General features: G+C 40.3%; 1 protein-coding gene across 1 annotated transcript in view; it reads left to right on the forward strand.

Annotated features, from left to right (window-relative positions):
• Positions 1-17,546, forward strand: part of syne2b (spectrin repeat containing, nuclear envelope 2b) — a 104,320-nt gene that overhangs the window by 58,200 nt on the left and 28,574 nt on the right. Inside the window, 20 exon segments of the mRNA XM_026340149.1 lie at positions 224-358; positions 974-1,045; positions 1,589-1,756; positions 3,684-4,226; positions 5,377-5,553; positions 8,091-8,321; positions 8,805-8,927; positions 9,166-9,281; positions 9,838-9,949; positions 10,223-10,354; positions 11,538-11,690; positions 12,242-12,436; positions 12,680-12,784; positions 13,810-13,929; positions 14,051-14,251; positions 14,343-14,516; positions 14,792-14,923; positions 16,179-16,372; positions 16,452-16,587; positions 16,753-17,001. Of these exon segments, the coding sequence (XP_026195934.1) occupies positions 224-358; positions 974-1,045; positions 1,589-1,756; positions 3,684-4,226; positions 5,377-5,553; positions 8,091-8,321; positions 8,805-8,927; positions 9,166-9,281; positions 9,838-9,949; positions 10,223-10,354; positions 11,538-11,690; positions 12,242-12,436; positions 12,680-12,784; positions 13,810-13,929; positions 14,051-14,251; positions 14,343-14,516; positions 14,792-14,923; positions 16,179-16,372; positions 16,452-16,587; positions 16,753-17,001 (3,468 nt within the window).

Below are 17,546 nucleotides of genomic sequence, written 5' to 3' on the forward strand. Positions count from 1 at the left end.
AATTGAAATTGGGACAATTTCTGAAACATCATAGCAATCACCACAAACATGTACTTCTACAGTATAATTACAAAGGTTATTGTACTGTATGTTGTAGCTGCTTTCACTGCAAAAATAAACAGTGACAGTCAGCAGTTGGGACAGTGACCAGCGTGCTACTCAGTGTCCCAGATGCACTTTATCCCCCTGTGTGGTTCTGTACATGAGCGTATTTCCGTGTCAGCAGCGGGAGCCTCAAGGCGTGCTCCATGCTGAAGAAGCCAGAGAGAATAAAGAGAGTGAGGAGCAGAGGGTGGAAGAAGGTGGAGGAGGTGTTTTTTGGTGGCTCTGGGATGCTTTCCTGGGCACTTCTCCAGAGGTAAAGAAGACATAAGAGCTAGTAGTTTTCTTTTTCTGTTCTAACCTTTCGGTCACGTCTTTTTCCACTCGGAGTTGCTTGTTACCCACCGTCAGCCACTTCTAATTTAGCTGGATTTCCCACACTGGATGCCAGAATGATTTCTAGAACTAATTATAGGAACACTTTTGAAAGTTTGTCTGGATTAATAAGACGCCTGAGACCATACAGCTAATGCTGATGTTAGATATTCCAACAATCCAGTTATCCTATTAAACCCATTAAATCATTTGTAGCAGCAGTATAACCTTGACCTGGGTCACTCTGCTCTCCACACCAGTGTTGGCACTGAACTCCTTCACCTTCCTCACCTCTACTACTATCTCCCTAATCATCATATCAAACCCTTTCCTGATCCTTAATACATTTCTCCAATGCCTGCAGTTTGCAGTTGTTTCTTTTCTTCCTAAACCTCCACCATGCACATTGTTGTTCCTCTAGAGGGCAGTATTGAACAGTGGTTTTAAGTTACTATACTGTAGATCAATGTTCATCTATATAATAAGTTACTAAACGTGTGGAAATGTGTCTTTCCAACATTTTTGCATGTTTTAACGTTGTCATTTTTGGTGTCAGGAACCTATAGTACCTGCAGAGACTGAAGCTGCCACTGGGCAAAGCATTGAACAAACTGAAGAAGAAAGACAGGTAACTGTCAAACATCATAATAACAGGATAATCTGACTGATATTCGTTATTCTATTGTTAACAAATCCAAAGAAAGCAAACATTTGCACTGAATTGATCCACTGATAACATCAGCTGTGTATCCAAAGACTGAAGTCTCAGTATGGTAATAGCATGTACACCATCCACATACAGTAAATAGTCCAAATCCAGCAGCTGATTTTTTTTTACCCGTTTGCTAAAAACTACAGTGCTCAGAAATGACTGATGTTTTACATCAGAATATCACCAGTCGTGTCTTTTATTGAATCTAAACTATAGGTTTTGGTGATTAATGCACGTGTTGTATTCTAATAAGCTAAGAAACTGGACAAAAGACTGTTAATCTTTTTATAATACAGCAGCTACAGTTATCCAACATAATGTAACACAAACAAATTAATAATATATAATCCAGTTCCCTAACCGAGTGTAGCAACTGACTCCTCGTTTTGTTGTAACTGTGATCAGTGCACTTAACAGACTTACCTGACTGATCTTCTAACCTTGCTCATGTTTCTTCAGGATGTTGAGGGCCCCACTGACACCACAGAAGCAAGTTCATCTGAAGCTTTATCAAAACCCCTGGCCACAGTCAGAACCCAGTCACTGTCTGAGAGCATGGTAAACACCGCCTCGACTGTAAAATCCTCCAAAGCCGACTCTGGGTCCCAGCAAAGATGCGTAATTTCCTAGATCTGGAGCTTGTTTTCCATTTTCATAATCAAAGCCTAGAACTACTTCTAGAGTTATGTGCAAAATCTCCAAATTCTTTTCAAAGCAGGCCTAGATCCCACTGCTTCTTAAACTTTGACTTGTCAGAAACAAATCCTAGAACCTCTTCTAGAATCTACCTTAGAACTAAGTTTGTTCTAGATTCAAAATCTGACCTGCCATTCATTCTAGAACAAAGCCTAGATAGTAGACCTCCTGACTTCGTCTACATCCAGCTCTAGAATCCTAAATGAGACTTGGAGTTCTTATTTTTTTACTCCATCCTTCTTTTACCAAATCTAGATCTCGAGAAGGCTTTTACTCTAAACATAGGAACACTCCTTGTTTCTAGACCCACTTTTACCGTCAATATAAGATCAGCTGGACTTTGTCTAGGTCTGATTTTTGTGTTGCCAGCAGAATTAGAACGTCTACATTTTGTTAAAGCTTTAATACCTAAATTCTCTATACCAAAGTTTACATTGTAATTTAAAGCTTTAGTTTCCTCTCAAAATAGCTCTAGAGCTTTGTTTTTCGAGATTTTTGTAACGCTCACTGTCCTCTGAAACCTGGATCGTCAGAAATAGTGTCTGTCTAGAACAAGTCCTGTTTCTTCCAGAATGTTGAAACTCCCAGATTCCCTTAGACCAAAATCTGTACCTTCCATTTTTCACCTAGACCTCCATACTTCTTGTCAAGCCATGATTTCAAGACTTCTAGAGTCTTCCAGAACACAACCTGGAACTTGTGTTTGTTTCAAATCGGTGTTTTGTTTTGTTTTTTTACAAATTTCCTCTATAAATTAGCCGAGAACCGCGTCTACCTGATCTCTTGTAGCTCCGAGCCTAGATGTCCATTTTCTTCTAGATGCATAGTTCCAACCTCAGTGCATTTACATGGCAGAGAATTCCAGATATTGGCCTCCAGTGTTTACGCAGGAAATCTAGATTTTCATAAGTGTGACTTGCTGTTTTCTGAAGACTAAAATAGACGATGGGACTGTGTGCCAAAAATGCACTTTTTATGAGTGTGTGTGTTTATGAGAAGGTTACTGAACTTACCCGACTATTTCTGCCTGTTCAGTAACAATTGGAAACTGAAAGACGTGGCTCAAGATGATACCGCACATTATTTACAGGTGTTTGGTTTGGTGATGGTTACTGGTTTACCAAACGCTGAAAGTAGCTTGAATTTTCAGCATGTGGGGTTGATGGTTTTTAACAGTCTGCAATAAGCTTTTGCATGGACCTTATTCTTATTCTGATGGGTTTTCTTAAAAGGCAGAAACATAAAATGTTCTATTAGACTTTATTCTGTGAAGACTGTTTAATTGTGAAATTTGAAATAATTCTTACTTTGTGATTTCATGTGTGAACTTAACTTGTGGAGCTCATTTGCCAGCAAATGCAGAGCATATTTAGTTAAATAAAACCTTATTAGCTTTCTTATGTGCATCTGCCATTTGTATTTCCATAAGCTAAACTTGATAATAAATTGTTGTTTACAGTGGTGATTGGTTAATTCTTACTGCTCAGCCACAGTAGAGAGAAAGTGTTAGAATCAGCATGTTCACACTCAATACAGCTTTTATACCTAAGAAATTGATCTTTATAAAAAAAACTGTTGGCCATGAAAATGCACTGGTTTAACATCATTACATGAATAACACGCTTCTGTTTGCAGGTGAAAACCACCAAACTCCAAACTTATTTAGAATTATGTTTAGTATTACGCATTTAGAGGGATTGTACTCCAACTCTTATTCTTGTGCATGATGTGATGTCAGCAGTGCATATTAACCTACGTAGGAACAGTAACAACACTTAAGCTTTATTTGGAGAAACAAGGTTTTCACCTGAAAGCAGTGGTACTGAGATGTCTTACTTTACTTGGCATGTGCTGAACTTGTACATGGTTTCACTTGTGTCTTTCCATTCTGTCTACATATCCAAAGAAGATCACAAATACAAATAAACCCACAACAGTGATCTACTCCATCGTCTCTCTTTTTCTGTGTCAGGAGCTCATGAAAGGACAGAGGGGGCTTGCATGGAGGGGGGATGATAGCCACCCAGAAGGGCTGAAGACACACACATTACACTCACTGAACACACACACACCTGCACAAAACTCACTCACGAAGGGCTTATGTACACCTAGAGAGGGAGCCAAAGATTTCAGGGCTGTAAGGTCAGAAGTCAGTGAGGTGGACAGTGGGAAGTCGTCAGCGGAGACGAGCCCTGAACTGGCAACAGCTGGAGAAGTCCTGGTGAAATCCTGCAGAAGTCTTCTAGAAAAGCCATCAGCTGTCACCACCACTCGGATACACGCGCCTTCTCATGTCAGTGCAGCTGCAGCAGCACAAGCACCAACCTCGGAGCCTCCAACCTCCACGCTCAGAGGGCAGCATCAGGATGACTCAGAGGGCCAGCACCCTGCAGCAACCCTGGTACGCAAAAAGTAGATAAACAAATGACTCAATGACAAATGGTCGTCATTACACAGCTCAGGAATTGATGCAGAGCTATAGCTTGATGGTCTGAGTTGACAACATCCCTTTTTTGTTTTAGAAGGATTTAGTGTAATGTGCAGTTTGTGTTGTTTTTAAGTTTACTCACATGCAACCCTGGTAAATGCTGTGTTAGTTTGATTTTCATTTATCTTTGATTCTTTGTTGTGTTTGAATTGCATTATGCAATAAGTCACCTTTGAGAATTTATATTTACACAGAGCCCAGGAGGCAGCAGCTGGACTGAACTTTGGAAACTTAACCACTCGAATTATCACTAATTGTTTGTTTTGCTTCTAAAAACTATAATCATCATATAATCAGTCATTTCTACTGCTCCTTTTTTTTTATAACCAAGAGAGCAGGCAGGTTTTTGTTTTGCAATAAATGATGTAAACAGACAGCTTAAGTAGCACTAAAAAACTAAACAAATAGAGGTCTCCTTATATTCACATTAGACTTGTTCAAGGGGGGGGTGGGGGGGCCGAGTGAAATGATTAATCCTGACATTTGAAGCAGGTTTGTTGACTCTTGGTGTTCACCTACACCTGCATCGAATCCACAGTAGTTTCTTGGCAACTGTCTTTTGTCTGAACAGGAGCAGGAGTTTAAAAAATCCAAAGAGGAGACTAAAAAGAAAACGCTAAAACCTTTACATACAGCTGAATGACAGCTACAAACTCCACTAACAGTTCAATGAGGAAGTAGGAAAGTGTTTGGTGACGGCTCAGCTCAGCCGGCCCTCTGTCTCAGCTCCACCCCTGTAGCCCGAGGCCTCTTTTCTTTCGCTGTCACTCTTGTTCTTCCAGTGATAAAGGGTTGCTGTCACTGGAGCCAGGCACTGCTCCAGGAAGTGGTTTGGCCACAGGTGGGTGGAGCAGAGAGGGGAAAGAAAGAGGAGAGAGTCTGAGAGCAAGGGAAAAAGAGTGGGAGTGGAACTACCGCTCATGTGTTTGGATAGATCAGTAATAGAGCTACAACCTGTTCAGGTAGACTCAATGCAAAGCTGAATTCAGATCTTCTCTGTCTCTTCATACCTGTGGCACTGGAGCAGGGAGGCTCAGCCAGGTGTGTTCTGCCTGCGTCCCAGGGACTGGAGGAGCCCGGAGCCCAGTCTGGGTCCTGCCCCAGTGAAGGTTTGCTTCATGGCTGCCTGGGGAGAGTTGACCAGCTTGAGCTGTGGCTGCAGGAAGCCCAGAGGAGCCTGGTAGCTGCCGGTTCTTCAGCCATGCAGGACAGTGTAGAGCAGCAACTCCTCACCTGCCAGGTAGGCCCCGCCCCCTGAAGGCACCAAGTTTCTCCCAGGATTTATAGTTAAATAAATAATCTGGACTACGTGTGATCCAAATGGACAAAGAAATTTAATCATTGGGAGTTTTAGTTTCATTTTGAACTTTTTGTATTTGTGTTTGTTTTCTTTGTGTTTTCATCAGCCCTCCCTTTTCTTTTCAGATTCCAGCTATAGGTGAATTTCTAATGCCTCTTGTTCCATTAACAGGGTCGATTTAAATTATCCTGATTCTTATCTTGATCAATGATCCTGTAGATCATAGGTTGTTTATCTTTACCGTGCAGCTCCATATGTGGAGCTCAGATTTCCTCTAAAGTCCTGATCCTATGTTTAGATTTGTTTGCTAAGAAATTGTGCACATTGCAAACAATTATAATTAAAATGCACCAGCAGCAGAAACTCTGACTTTGTCAGTGGAGGATTTAGAAAACTCTGAAAACTGACAAATGATATCTAGAAAGTGTAATGAAATCCAACAACAATCCAATTCTTGCCTTCCATGACGAGCAGTACGTCCGCCTTTACGTTGGTCTTAAATAACAGTAACACTGATTGAGACTTGTTGCTATAAGATCTAAGAAGTTCAACTAGTTTTTCAGTCTGAGATCATAATCCTGCTGATCCTTTGTCTGTGTGCAGTAAGCTGTTAATAATAGAAACAATCGCAGGTCACTGGTCAACTTGTGACTTTACAACCACAATTTAGTTTTAGGAGTAAAATACAACTCATGAGTGTCATGCGGCCTATTTCAGGACTTACAACATCAACAAAGTTAAGAAACTCAAATGTGCCAGTGTCCTTAAGTTTGTCCAGAGTTATGGATGATGTAAGGACTTTAGACACGAGTGGTTATGTAGAGAAAGGTGCCAAAGTTCATTAGTTAGGAATGCTTAATCAGTTCAACATGTGTTTACATACATCTCTGTGTCAGAAGCTGGATGTTATAGATTTGAGCCACAGGTCAGTCAGAGCTCTAGTAACAGTAACAATAATGGAGACAGTGACACATATTTATATAGGTTGTGTGTGTTTAATCTGTACTAGGCTGTTGTAGGCTGATGTGGACTGACTGTTTCAGGGCACAAAGACACTTAAACTAAAGTTCTAGTGTTCTATATATCGTTACGCCTTTGTCCTCAGGTCAGATTGGTCTGATTCAAGATTTCTATTTGCCATTTATGCATAAACAGACAGTCCAGGCATATTGAACTTATTGTGCAGGGCTCAAGTGTTATAAGTCAAAAAAAGAACACCTGGTCTAAGAGTAGGTCTGTCCATTGAAACAATGAGTGGCTGGGAAAGTGAAAGAATGACTCTAAGTAAACATTAACCAGCAGCGGTCAGCTTCAAACATCAGTATTATTTACAATCTGTGGAAACTGTCTCACTGATATTATGCATGGTAATGCTTAGGGTTAGTCACCCTTCACAGCCGTCAACCCAGAAAATAAATGAGTTGCAGAGAGAACTGTTCAATAAACACTAAATGCCAGCTGCTGGTATTTGCACTGAGGGTGGTGATTGGAAAAGATCGAGAAGAGAAGAAGAACAGAGAGAAACAAGTCGAGTGCTGTAGAAGTTTGAAACTGTAAAATACGTGGTAACATATTAAAAGATTCACCACAGTGTATGAGCACATAAAAACAATAAAAACATTTAACATATCAGATGTAGCCGGACGTTCCTGTTTCTCCAGTTTAGTGTTTTTTCATTCCTCTAGGATCAGTTGAATGATCACGTGTTATTTAAACTCTCTACTGTGTTGGTGAGAAGCTAAAAGAGATGTGGTTCTTTTTTGAGTGCCTGAAAAGTTCACACTGTCCAACAACAGCATTTTATCTCCTTTCATGTTGAATGTAAAATATGAATTTGCATAGAAACTCAGATAAATATACAGAAGTAAAACACCCTACATCAGTCATGTAGCAGAGGAAAAATAGAATCTCTTACATAATTGTGGTGCTCAGACAGATCCTACGGTAGGTTCTGCCTCTGTTCATAGCAGTATACGAGTACAAACATAAAAATATTTCACATTTCATAATGTGCACGACTGAGCTTCTGGTATAATCGTTTCTGTCCTCACAAGCTTTACCAATGTGTCCTTATTCAAACTTTTGTCAGGTGTTTTCCTCCCAGTGTGTAACTCGAGCCTCCATTAAAGTTTCAGAGCTTAAACCCATCCACCGTCCCACACCACATTTGAATGAAGCTTTGTGGGTAAACAAACAGCAGCTAATGAGAGGTGTGGCTCTGTCTTCCAAGGCTTAAATAGTGTACTCTGTGTACATGTTGTGTCCATCACATTCGTTTTTTATATTTATATAACAAGTAAAAAATGAAATGAATGAAAGAACTACTTGCAGTTAACAAGACATTGAACATATCTTAAATCTCAAAACCATGAGTGAAAATAAAAAGGTGAGCGGACTACATGTGTCAAAAACTAGCGCCTGAGTTCAAGTTAAAACAATAAGTGATTTAACCTATGTGTGTTTGTGCTGATGTGCAGGAGATGTTCCTGGAGATCGAGCAGAAGGTGGCGAGCCTGTCGCTGCTCCCTCAGGGTGCTGACCTGCACCAGCAGGATGAACTGGGAGCTGTGGGTTCCCAGCAGGAGATGGCTGAGCTGCTGTCCTCCAAACTACAGCTGCTGAAGGTCAACCTGGTCTCCTTCCAGCAGCAACTACAGGACAGACAGGGAGAGGACAGAGGGACCGCACACAAGGAGCCACAGGAGCAGGTACAACAGATATTTATACTTTACAGTTACTGTAACTACAATATTCCCCCCAAATCATAAACAGTAATAATGAATGAAGAGGTTTTAATGAATTCATGAATTCAAATGTAGTAACAGTTTTATAAAGATCAGCAGAACTGCACATGTGGCAAAGTCACTCCCTGATAATAATTTCCAGGTGTGTAAATAAAGCTTCTCATAGTGGTTTCCTGCTTGACGTGGAAGCTGGTGTGTTTTGTTTCATACCTGTAAGTGCCAAGAAGAACTGTTTGCAAGTCTTTTGGGGTCTCTCAGCAAAATGAAAGTCAAGTCTTAGTTCTCTTTTAAAGCTGTGTCAGCTGTGTGTTGTATAAACACAGAAACAGAACCACAGCCATTATTAGGCAACCTCTGTCTAAGCCTGAGACAGAGGTTGTACTCTGTCGAGTACATTTTTGAGGATTTAGATAAATTATTCTCTCTTCTTCACCTGTTTCTCCCCAGAAGTCGGCACCTCGGCCAGAGCGCCACCCTGCGTTTAAGTTGAAGCGCAGCAGCAGTGTTCAGGACATCTTCTCCTCACCGAAAAACAAACTCCTGAGGCAGAGAAGCCTGCAACAACAGAAGGTGGGACCTGAATGTCACCTAAAGTAGAACCTACATTTCTTTGGAGATTATAAAGCGTCATGAGAACATTAAAATCAAATCCAAAACTTGAATCTGTTCGCTCTGTTTTGATGCTGTTGCTGACTACACAGCGTCACAGGAAACTTTAGACACCAACACAGAAGTGTGTGTAAGCTCATACTGATACTTAGTTAGAAGTACTCTACACAGTTAAACACGTCCCTGGTTGTGTGTGCAGGAGTTGGAGCAGGAGCTGACTGAGCAGAGAGGACTGACACAGGCCATCATCCAGCACGGCAGCAGAGCACGACTTCACAGCCAGGACTCTGAGGATCACAGCCAACTCTCACCATGGTACAAAACAGAACTGAATACTGTAATTAGTTTGGACTTCAGATTCATGTTTTAAAGCATCATGACATCATTGTCCTAAACTGATTATGTACGAGTGGCCGAGAGTTTCATTGACTGGTTGTGAACTAGAACATCAAGTACCATGAGCTGCATGTGTTTCCCCATTTATATGTTCCTTTATTTTCTTTACCAAAACAATGATGCAGCTTGTTTTAGAATAGTGATTGAATCAAACAAGACTTAGACCAGTGCACCTAAATCAAGATATTTTATATATAAACTGAACCTGAATTTTTTTCAGGTTATATAGCAAATATTGACATATAGGATGTGGATTTATGCAGTTTTTATGTGTTACTGTTTAAACTTAACTGGAAAAATTATTATTTTTATATCCATGTCCCATTTTGAAAAGACAAGAACAGAACAGAAGCCTTTAGTTCACCACCAGGGGGCAAAGAAAGAAAGTGAGACAGAAAGAACAAAAGGAAAAAGAAGGAAAATGAAGGGTGAAGTAAAATGAAGTGTTAATTTTCAGCTTTTTCTCTCCCTGCAGGTCGGCTCCTGCTGAGGCTGATGTGGAGGAGGACTCCGCTCACAAGAAGTGGGATCGCCTTCACAGTCGGCTTCTGGCTTTGGAGGAGAGCTGGCTCCTTCCTCCCTCTGAGGTAAGGCCTTCATCATGAGAACTGAAGTGCTTGATTATCACTTTTCAAATACAAAAAAAGAAGAAAAATCGGTGTTCTCACCATGCTTGATTATCACCTTCTTTGAGCAGAAGGCACTTTGTTGTGTCTTTGGTGTTATGGGAACTCCTGCAGGGCTTGATAAGAGTCGTGTGTGTCTCTGACTTTTCTCCTGATGTTTTTCTCTTTATATGTGGCAGCTTCTCTGTGGATGTGACTCTCTCTCTCTCTCTCTCTCTCTCTCTCTCTCTGAAGGTGACAGACTCATCTATGAGGCGTAGTGATGGAACAGCAGGATGTATGATTGGCGCACAAAAGCTGAAAGAGCTCCAAACCCACATCAGCCTTCTGAGAGAGCTGGGACAAAAAGCAAAGGCTCTGAATCAGGTGAGGAGCCATTATCAAGGCTGTTTAACAGAGAATATATAGGTTTTGACGTTTGTCCCCTGGAGAGTTGTTAGTTTCATTCTGAGTGCATTCTCAGGATGTTTGGCAAACCAAGGGTCACATGAGAAATTCAAACTGATTATAAGATGATGATCCGTTGGGTTTCATCCAATCAAACCCAATTTTAATACAAGGCATTAATATTTGTTCATTCATGTAATGTCATGGGTTGAAGTCTGTCATGACTTTACTGGATTCCTTCACAGCAAATGACAGCAAAATGTCCATAGTGTTTGATAAAACTGGAATTTGGTTTGACATAAATAGAACATTTAAGTAATGTAAAATCCAGTTTTTCCGATCTACTTCGTCATGATGTTTATACTTAAAGAAATGGTAAAGCCCAGTCTTCATGTTTTTATGTTTCCTCAGACAGAACTATTTCAGAGACTTTCTAAGTCAGCAGAACTGGAGAGGTCTGTAATTAATTTGGACGTTTTAGATGTTTAAATTCAACAAGCTGGCCTTTTTTAGTTGTGACAACTACACACTGCTAGATTTTAAGAGGTCCTAGAAAGTTGGAATCACCACCTGTGAGGAGTTTTGATATCCTACACACTTTTTCAGCAACATATATTAAATAGTCCATGGTAGTGATGATAAGAGAAACTGAAATCAACCTACTGGTGAATTCAAATAGTCCAAATATTTCAGTTCTGTAAGGAATATATAAGAAAAACTCATTTTAAATGTAATGTCAAATTTAGGTTTTTCTTCTTGTTTGAACTCTGATTACATCTAAAGTGAGCTGAAAATAAGACTCAGCCTGAGAATCCCCGGCGTGTCCTGTCTTTTATTACTCACCACAGTTCACGTCATTTGACATCACACTTAACAAACAGAAGAACAGGAAATATATAGTCATTTATCAGACGCTTTTATCTAAAGCAACTTACAAGTACAAGGTAATAGGTGAAGGCAGGGTGAGCGTAAGGAGGCCCTGCCTAAAGACTCCTACTGGAAGTAGAGAAGGTAGCCGACAGATGGAATGACGAAGAGGTGTAACAGCAGATTCCAGCCTCCTCCTCGTCCTCTAACTCATGACCCTCTGTGCTGAATAAGTCCTGAATAAATTTCCACTTTCAGTTTCTGTTAATAGTTTTTCTAACCTCTCTGACTCCAGACCTCCTCTGTGGATGGCTCCCATCAGACGCTGGACGAGGGTTTGTTTCACGTGCTGTATGAAGCATCCGTGTCCCTGTCTTCCATCCACTTCCTGCTGTGCTCCCCTGCTGTGGTGACACATGATGAAGATACACAGCTGCTGCAGCTTCAGGTGGTGCTCCTCACTGCAAAACACACTTAACATGGTTCAGTTATTTTATGTTCTCACATAGCCATATGACTTACCATGTCCAGGTTATCATCTGGTGTCAGTTATTCTTCATATTCACTGAGCTTCTTTTCCTTGAATTAAGTGTATTTAGTTTTTTAATGTATAATTTATTTAATTATTTATTTATTTATTTATTTTATTTATTTAATATATTGTGTCTTTAATGGGAATTTGTGATGTGAGTTTCTAGTAATAAGTTGACCAGTTATCAGACATTTATACACTCAGGAACTGCAGGGGGAGCCAAATAGCAAAAGGACAGGAACAAGTCTGGCTTAATAGGCTTTGATGGCAATAAATAGTTACAACCTCTAACTGTGAGATGCAGTGCCAGAGGAATTATTTGTTGCCACCATAACTATTTGACCCTTTTAAAAGTACATCTGCACCTCTCATTACATACAATATAATTTTACTATCTTCCTGGAAATTACACAAAATACATTTAGATTTGACTTCGCTGGATAAGATTCTTATCTCTTTCCCTCTAGAGTCTGTCAGCAGAGTTAACAACGCTTAGCAGTGAGCTGGTCTCTCAGGGGTCAAAGGTCAGTGGTATCCTGGCATCTGAGTGTGGTCAGAGGTGTGTTGATGACCTGAGCAGAGTTCTTCCTGTGGTCCAAGCTGCACTGACCAGTAGAGAGAAGCAGATCAGAAACGTGCAGGAGGAGACAGCAGAGCAACAGGTCAGATTCAGTCTCACTGTGTTGAGGAACTGTCCGAGTTATCCTACTATCTTCATTTACACACTGAACCACCTCCACTAAAAGATGCATGAATTTTACTTTTACTTTATAACTGTTTTAATTTTAAACATGCAGACTTCAGTAAGAACACAACTCTGTCTTTCTTATTCAAATAAAAAAAACATTTGTTTGCATGCGATAGTTCATAGAATGAGAAGAGTGTTGTTTGTGTCCAACCAACAGAGAAACCTCGGCGAGTTGCATGCAGCCTTCACCTCTAACAAGGTGACTGTTCACCAAATAATTAATGACATGAATGGAACGCTGAGCCCTAATGAACAACTGCAGGTACCGTTTTATAGATGTCTGTCACAAGATGCCATGATTCTAAACATACAAACATAATCATGCATATCTTAGTGATTTGAACAAACTAATATTCATTCAAACCCAATAAATAAATAAAGATTGTTTTTATTTTGCAGAAATAGGTCATTTGTCGTTATCCATACAACTTATCAGTCATTACTGAGAAATATCAAAACAAAAATTAACGTTGCAGAGATACACTGCCCGCCACCTCCAAAAAATCACATATTTCCTGGACCACCTTTAGCTTTAGCTCACTGACAGGTGGTTTTCTTAAGGCTACACAGCTGTTTAGTTGTGCTCTTACTTTACCTATTAAACATAGCCGTCAGTTCTTCTGTTGTTTTTCTATTATTTGATTTGTGAAGTGATTGCTGATCATGATCATTCAAGAATTTTTTTGACCACATTTCTTCCTCAAAGATGATGGTTTCCCCACTTTCCTTCCAGTTTTTAATAATGTGTTGGACAGTTCTTGTCCCACTTTAGGTAGTTTCAATAGATCTTCTCTATGCTTGATTTATGCCAATAATTTGACCCTTCTGAAACAGATTCATCTTGGTTTTTTTATTAAGATAGCTACAATATAGTGTTACACTATATTCATAAACTGTCTATGTATCCAGCAATGTCTAGTCTACATATATGAAAACAAGAGGTTGAATGTATTCAGCCTAACATCAACACATAGCAAAGAACAAACCAGAAGAAGGCAGTGTCAGGTGAGTATCAGCTATTGGGCCACACGGAGCAGCTTTCATAGCCAGAAAAAACCTCTCTGTGAATAATGGCAGGTAATCCTGCCCACCAACAAAACAAGTATATCACCATACCTTTATCACCTTTGCGTCACATGAGACTGTAATAATAATAGAAATGGTTCTTTGTATTAGGTGGAACAGCTTGGCAAACAGCCAGAGAGTAAATGGGTTCATGTGGGTTTGACAGCGTTTTGTCACTATAGATATTTTCATTTCTTACAGAATGCATGTGTTTATTTCCAGGCTGTGGTTCAGATGCAGGAGCATCTTCAGGAGCAGGTTGAGCAGGTGGACTCCCTGCTGCAGCATGTTAATGGACAGAACCCTCCTTTCTGCCTTATCCAAGAGGCCACACAGCTACAGGTAACTAGCAAGTGTATTTCATCCCTGGTACAGGTGTTCTTTAAGCATTTTGCTCAGTAACATAATTAAATTGCCACAGCATCTTTTGAATCTTCAAAGTGCCTGTGCTTCCTATTTGTAGGGAGAACTGGATACTGCTTTAGGTGGTGTTCGCTCGCGCTGTGACGAGCTGAGGAGCAGTGTGGAGCTGCAGCAGCAGTATGAGCGGCTAGTCCACAGCTTTGAGGAGCTGCTCACTCTGGGCTCTCAGCTCCTCACACAGCAGCCTGACACAGAGCTCCGGAGCAGAGCTCAGCTCCAACAGCAGCTCGGCAGACACACAGTCAGTCATTTTGTCAAAGTTTAAAGTTCCTAGGTATCTAAAAACACACAACAATAAAATATTTAGTCTGATGTTTCATTTCTGTTATCAGAGATTCTTCCAGTTCTTGGAGCATCGTTTTAGGATCCTCCAGTACCTGACCAGGAAGCCTCCAGAAAGTTCCCAACAGAAGTGGGAGAGTGTGTTGACAGGCCTGCAGGATGAGATGGCCCGACTCCAGCAGCGTGGACTGGAGAAGGGGACCAGGATGCAGGAAACACTGCAGGTAGAACATGCAATGTACTTAATTTATATGTAGTAAATTAGAACAAAATGAAGCAATAAAAATAAAAGTTGCTAAAAATAGATTTAAACTATTTTCAGAGTTAGTTGAGACAGAATAAAAGTCCTTTAAACAACTCTTACTTTATGAGAAATCTGTAGTAAAACTACGTAGGAGGTGGAGGCAATTAAAGGCATCAGGAGTGAGAAGACTAATTCAAAAACAATCTCACTAACACTCATCTCATCTAACCATCATCATTTCTCCATGTGTGTCAGATGTGGTTGCAGTGGGAGAAGGATAGTGCCTGGTCAGACTTCCTGCTGAGAGGCATTGAGACTTCATTTCCCAAGATGCATGGGGGGTGTGATTCTGAGGAGCAGATATTAGAGAACCTCTCTCTCTACCAGGTAATTTTTATTAATACGTGTGCTCTTTCTGACTGTCAAGGATATTTCTGATTTACCAACAGGCAACCAATTGGAGACGGAGCTCATTTTGCTGTGTTCCATTCAGCTCTTTTGGAGGCTGCTGGGTGCTCTCTCTATGCTGTGCACCGTGTGTTACACTCAAAACCTAAATAGCTCAATTAAATACAAGCAAATGGGTTGTTTTCTGTAGGGGTGCATTATGTTCCTTGGCTTTGATGAGTTATTAGAAGAGCAGAGACCTCCAAGTCGAATTGATTTAGGTTCATATCCCCTGTGCCTCTGTGTGGGAAATGTGTCTCTTATTCTTCTGAACTGGACTACAGTAGGTTTGTCCAGTGGAAGAAGAGGGGAATGGAAGGTCAGAGGATGTCAGACTCAGTTTCAACAACATGCAGCAGCCTCTCCTGTAGTTTTATCTTACAGTAATGCTGACATTCATGCCAGCATGCTAGTACATTATTAGCACTGCTGAATGTCCCCTGTGTCATATCATCATAGTGCACATTTTAATATTAGCATAAAAACTCCATGTAAATGCATGTAAAACAAGTACTACAGTGAGAAATCAAATCAGAAATATTCCTGACTGAAACGTTTTGAAGAAAACAAAAAATAACCATTATTATCTCTTGATACCAAAAAATAGGATTTTATGAAGTTACTAGTATAAAGATACAAAAAAGTTAGAAATTTCTATTAAAACATTATGTGCTTTACAGTATTATGGTGAGATTATTGTAATAGTGCACAAATCTCAAGGTTTTATTTTAAAATGTATTTCACAATAATGAGTTGCAATTTTATTTACATTGTGGAACAATTACTGGATAATTATTGTGTGATTATCTGTTGTTCACTAGGTTAACAAAAATTAAAGTGTAATCTAATGTGAGAAAGATTAGCTAGTTTGCAAGGAGCACTGAAGAACTTAGTAGTATACACTACAGTAGTATTCTTCAGTAGGTTATTAACCAACAGGTTTATAATTTTAGTTCATAATTCCTCACCTGACATATCATCTCTTGTTTTGCTGTGCTTCATATTTTACCATGTCTACACTATTGTACAAAGTGAACTATTAGCAAAACACAATATTAGTGTGAGTAACACAGCATTCATACTGGACGGTATTTGTGACAACCTTCTTTTGCTTCTTTTGATTTTTTTTTTCTTAAATTTGTTATCAACTGAAACCAGATACATTCTTTATTTTGTCTGCGTGTCTGTTTTGTAGGAGCTGGACGTTACTCTGGAGCAGAACAATGCTCAGCTTAGTCGGATGCTTGAAGCCGGGCTCCGTCTGCAGAAGCTGGGCTGTAGATCAGTGGGTGTATCCACCAAGCAGCTGGAGGCACGCTGGAGATCCCTGCACGGGAACATAGAGCATGAACGGGCCAACTTAGACAAAAAAAGGAAGCTAAGAAGCAGGTGAGGATGAGACAGAGAGAAAGACACAGATCTACAACAGGTTTGTGAATCTAAATTCTTTTTTTCCACTATTAAACAGATTTCTTCATGACTCTGCTCTACTCAATGACTGGATGGGCGGGGCCAGAGAGCTGATTGACAAATATCAGCTCTCCGTCTCAGCCAGCGTGGAGATGGACACTAAACAGAGACGTGACCACTACCTTGAGTTTGTTGTAAGACTTAGAGACACTGAACTAGAGAAAAGAATGGAAACCCCTAAACACCTTGTGCATTTTTAAATTGACACTTTATTAAACAGTAGAACTATAAACTGGTCTGTAGTGACAGACAAACTGTCTTTTATAAAAAATATGTTTTTAAAAACTGTCATATTTTAGGATTTCACTAAAGAGCTGGAGCCCAAATCAGAACTGAAGGTGGCAGTGATGGGTGCCGGCACCCAGCTGATCCAGATGAGGGAAACAGACGGAGTCTCAGATAGAAACCTGCAGGACAAAGCTGCTCCTCTTCCTGAGAGACCAGACCTGGATATTTGCTCCATCTTCAGCTCCACGCTCAGACAGACAGAGCTGGATTGGTCCAGTCTGCACGGAGATGTTCCTGTTGTCCGAGAAGCTCTACATAAGGTGAGGAGATTCCTTGTGGTTCCCCGTGTTCTGAATATTAACATATAATTTATTGTCTATTGATTTGATCATTTTTACTTTACTTTAATTAATGTCAAAGTCCCAAACCTGGACAGGATTAAGGACGTCCAGTCCAGGTTTTCTCATTTGGACTGACTTAAAGTACTAGGAAACAAACCATTTGCTAAATGCCAGACGTTTTTCCTGAATTCCACCTTTGCTTGGCCTCATGTACTGCACAGTATTTTGGTATTTGAAAATCCACACCTCAGTCTTCCTGTCACCAATTAGTTTAAAGATCCCCACTGTGCAGCACAGTGCCATTCTGAGGACTCTTCTTCTTCTCCTTATTATTAGGAAACCATTTTCCCCTTCACCCATCTGTCTGTCTGGATCTTACTTTCTGTACTTGCCCCACTTGTCTTTCTGTATCTTGTTCATCCATGCTCTGCTGTTCTTCTGCCTTTCTGTCCTTATCTTCCAAACCTCTTCTCCTCTCATCCGTCTCTTCCTTCTCATTATTTTCTAGTCCTCCTCCTCATCTC

The sequence above is a fragment of the Anabas testudineus genome, chromosome 22 (genome assembly GCF_900324465.2).
Source record: "Anabas testudineus chromosome 22, fAnaTes1.2, whole genome shotgun sequence".
NCBI lineage: Eukaryota > Metazoa > Chordata > Actinopteri > Anabantiformes > Anabantidae > Anabas > Anabas testudineus.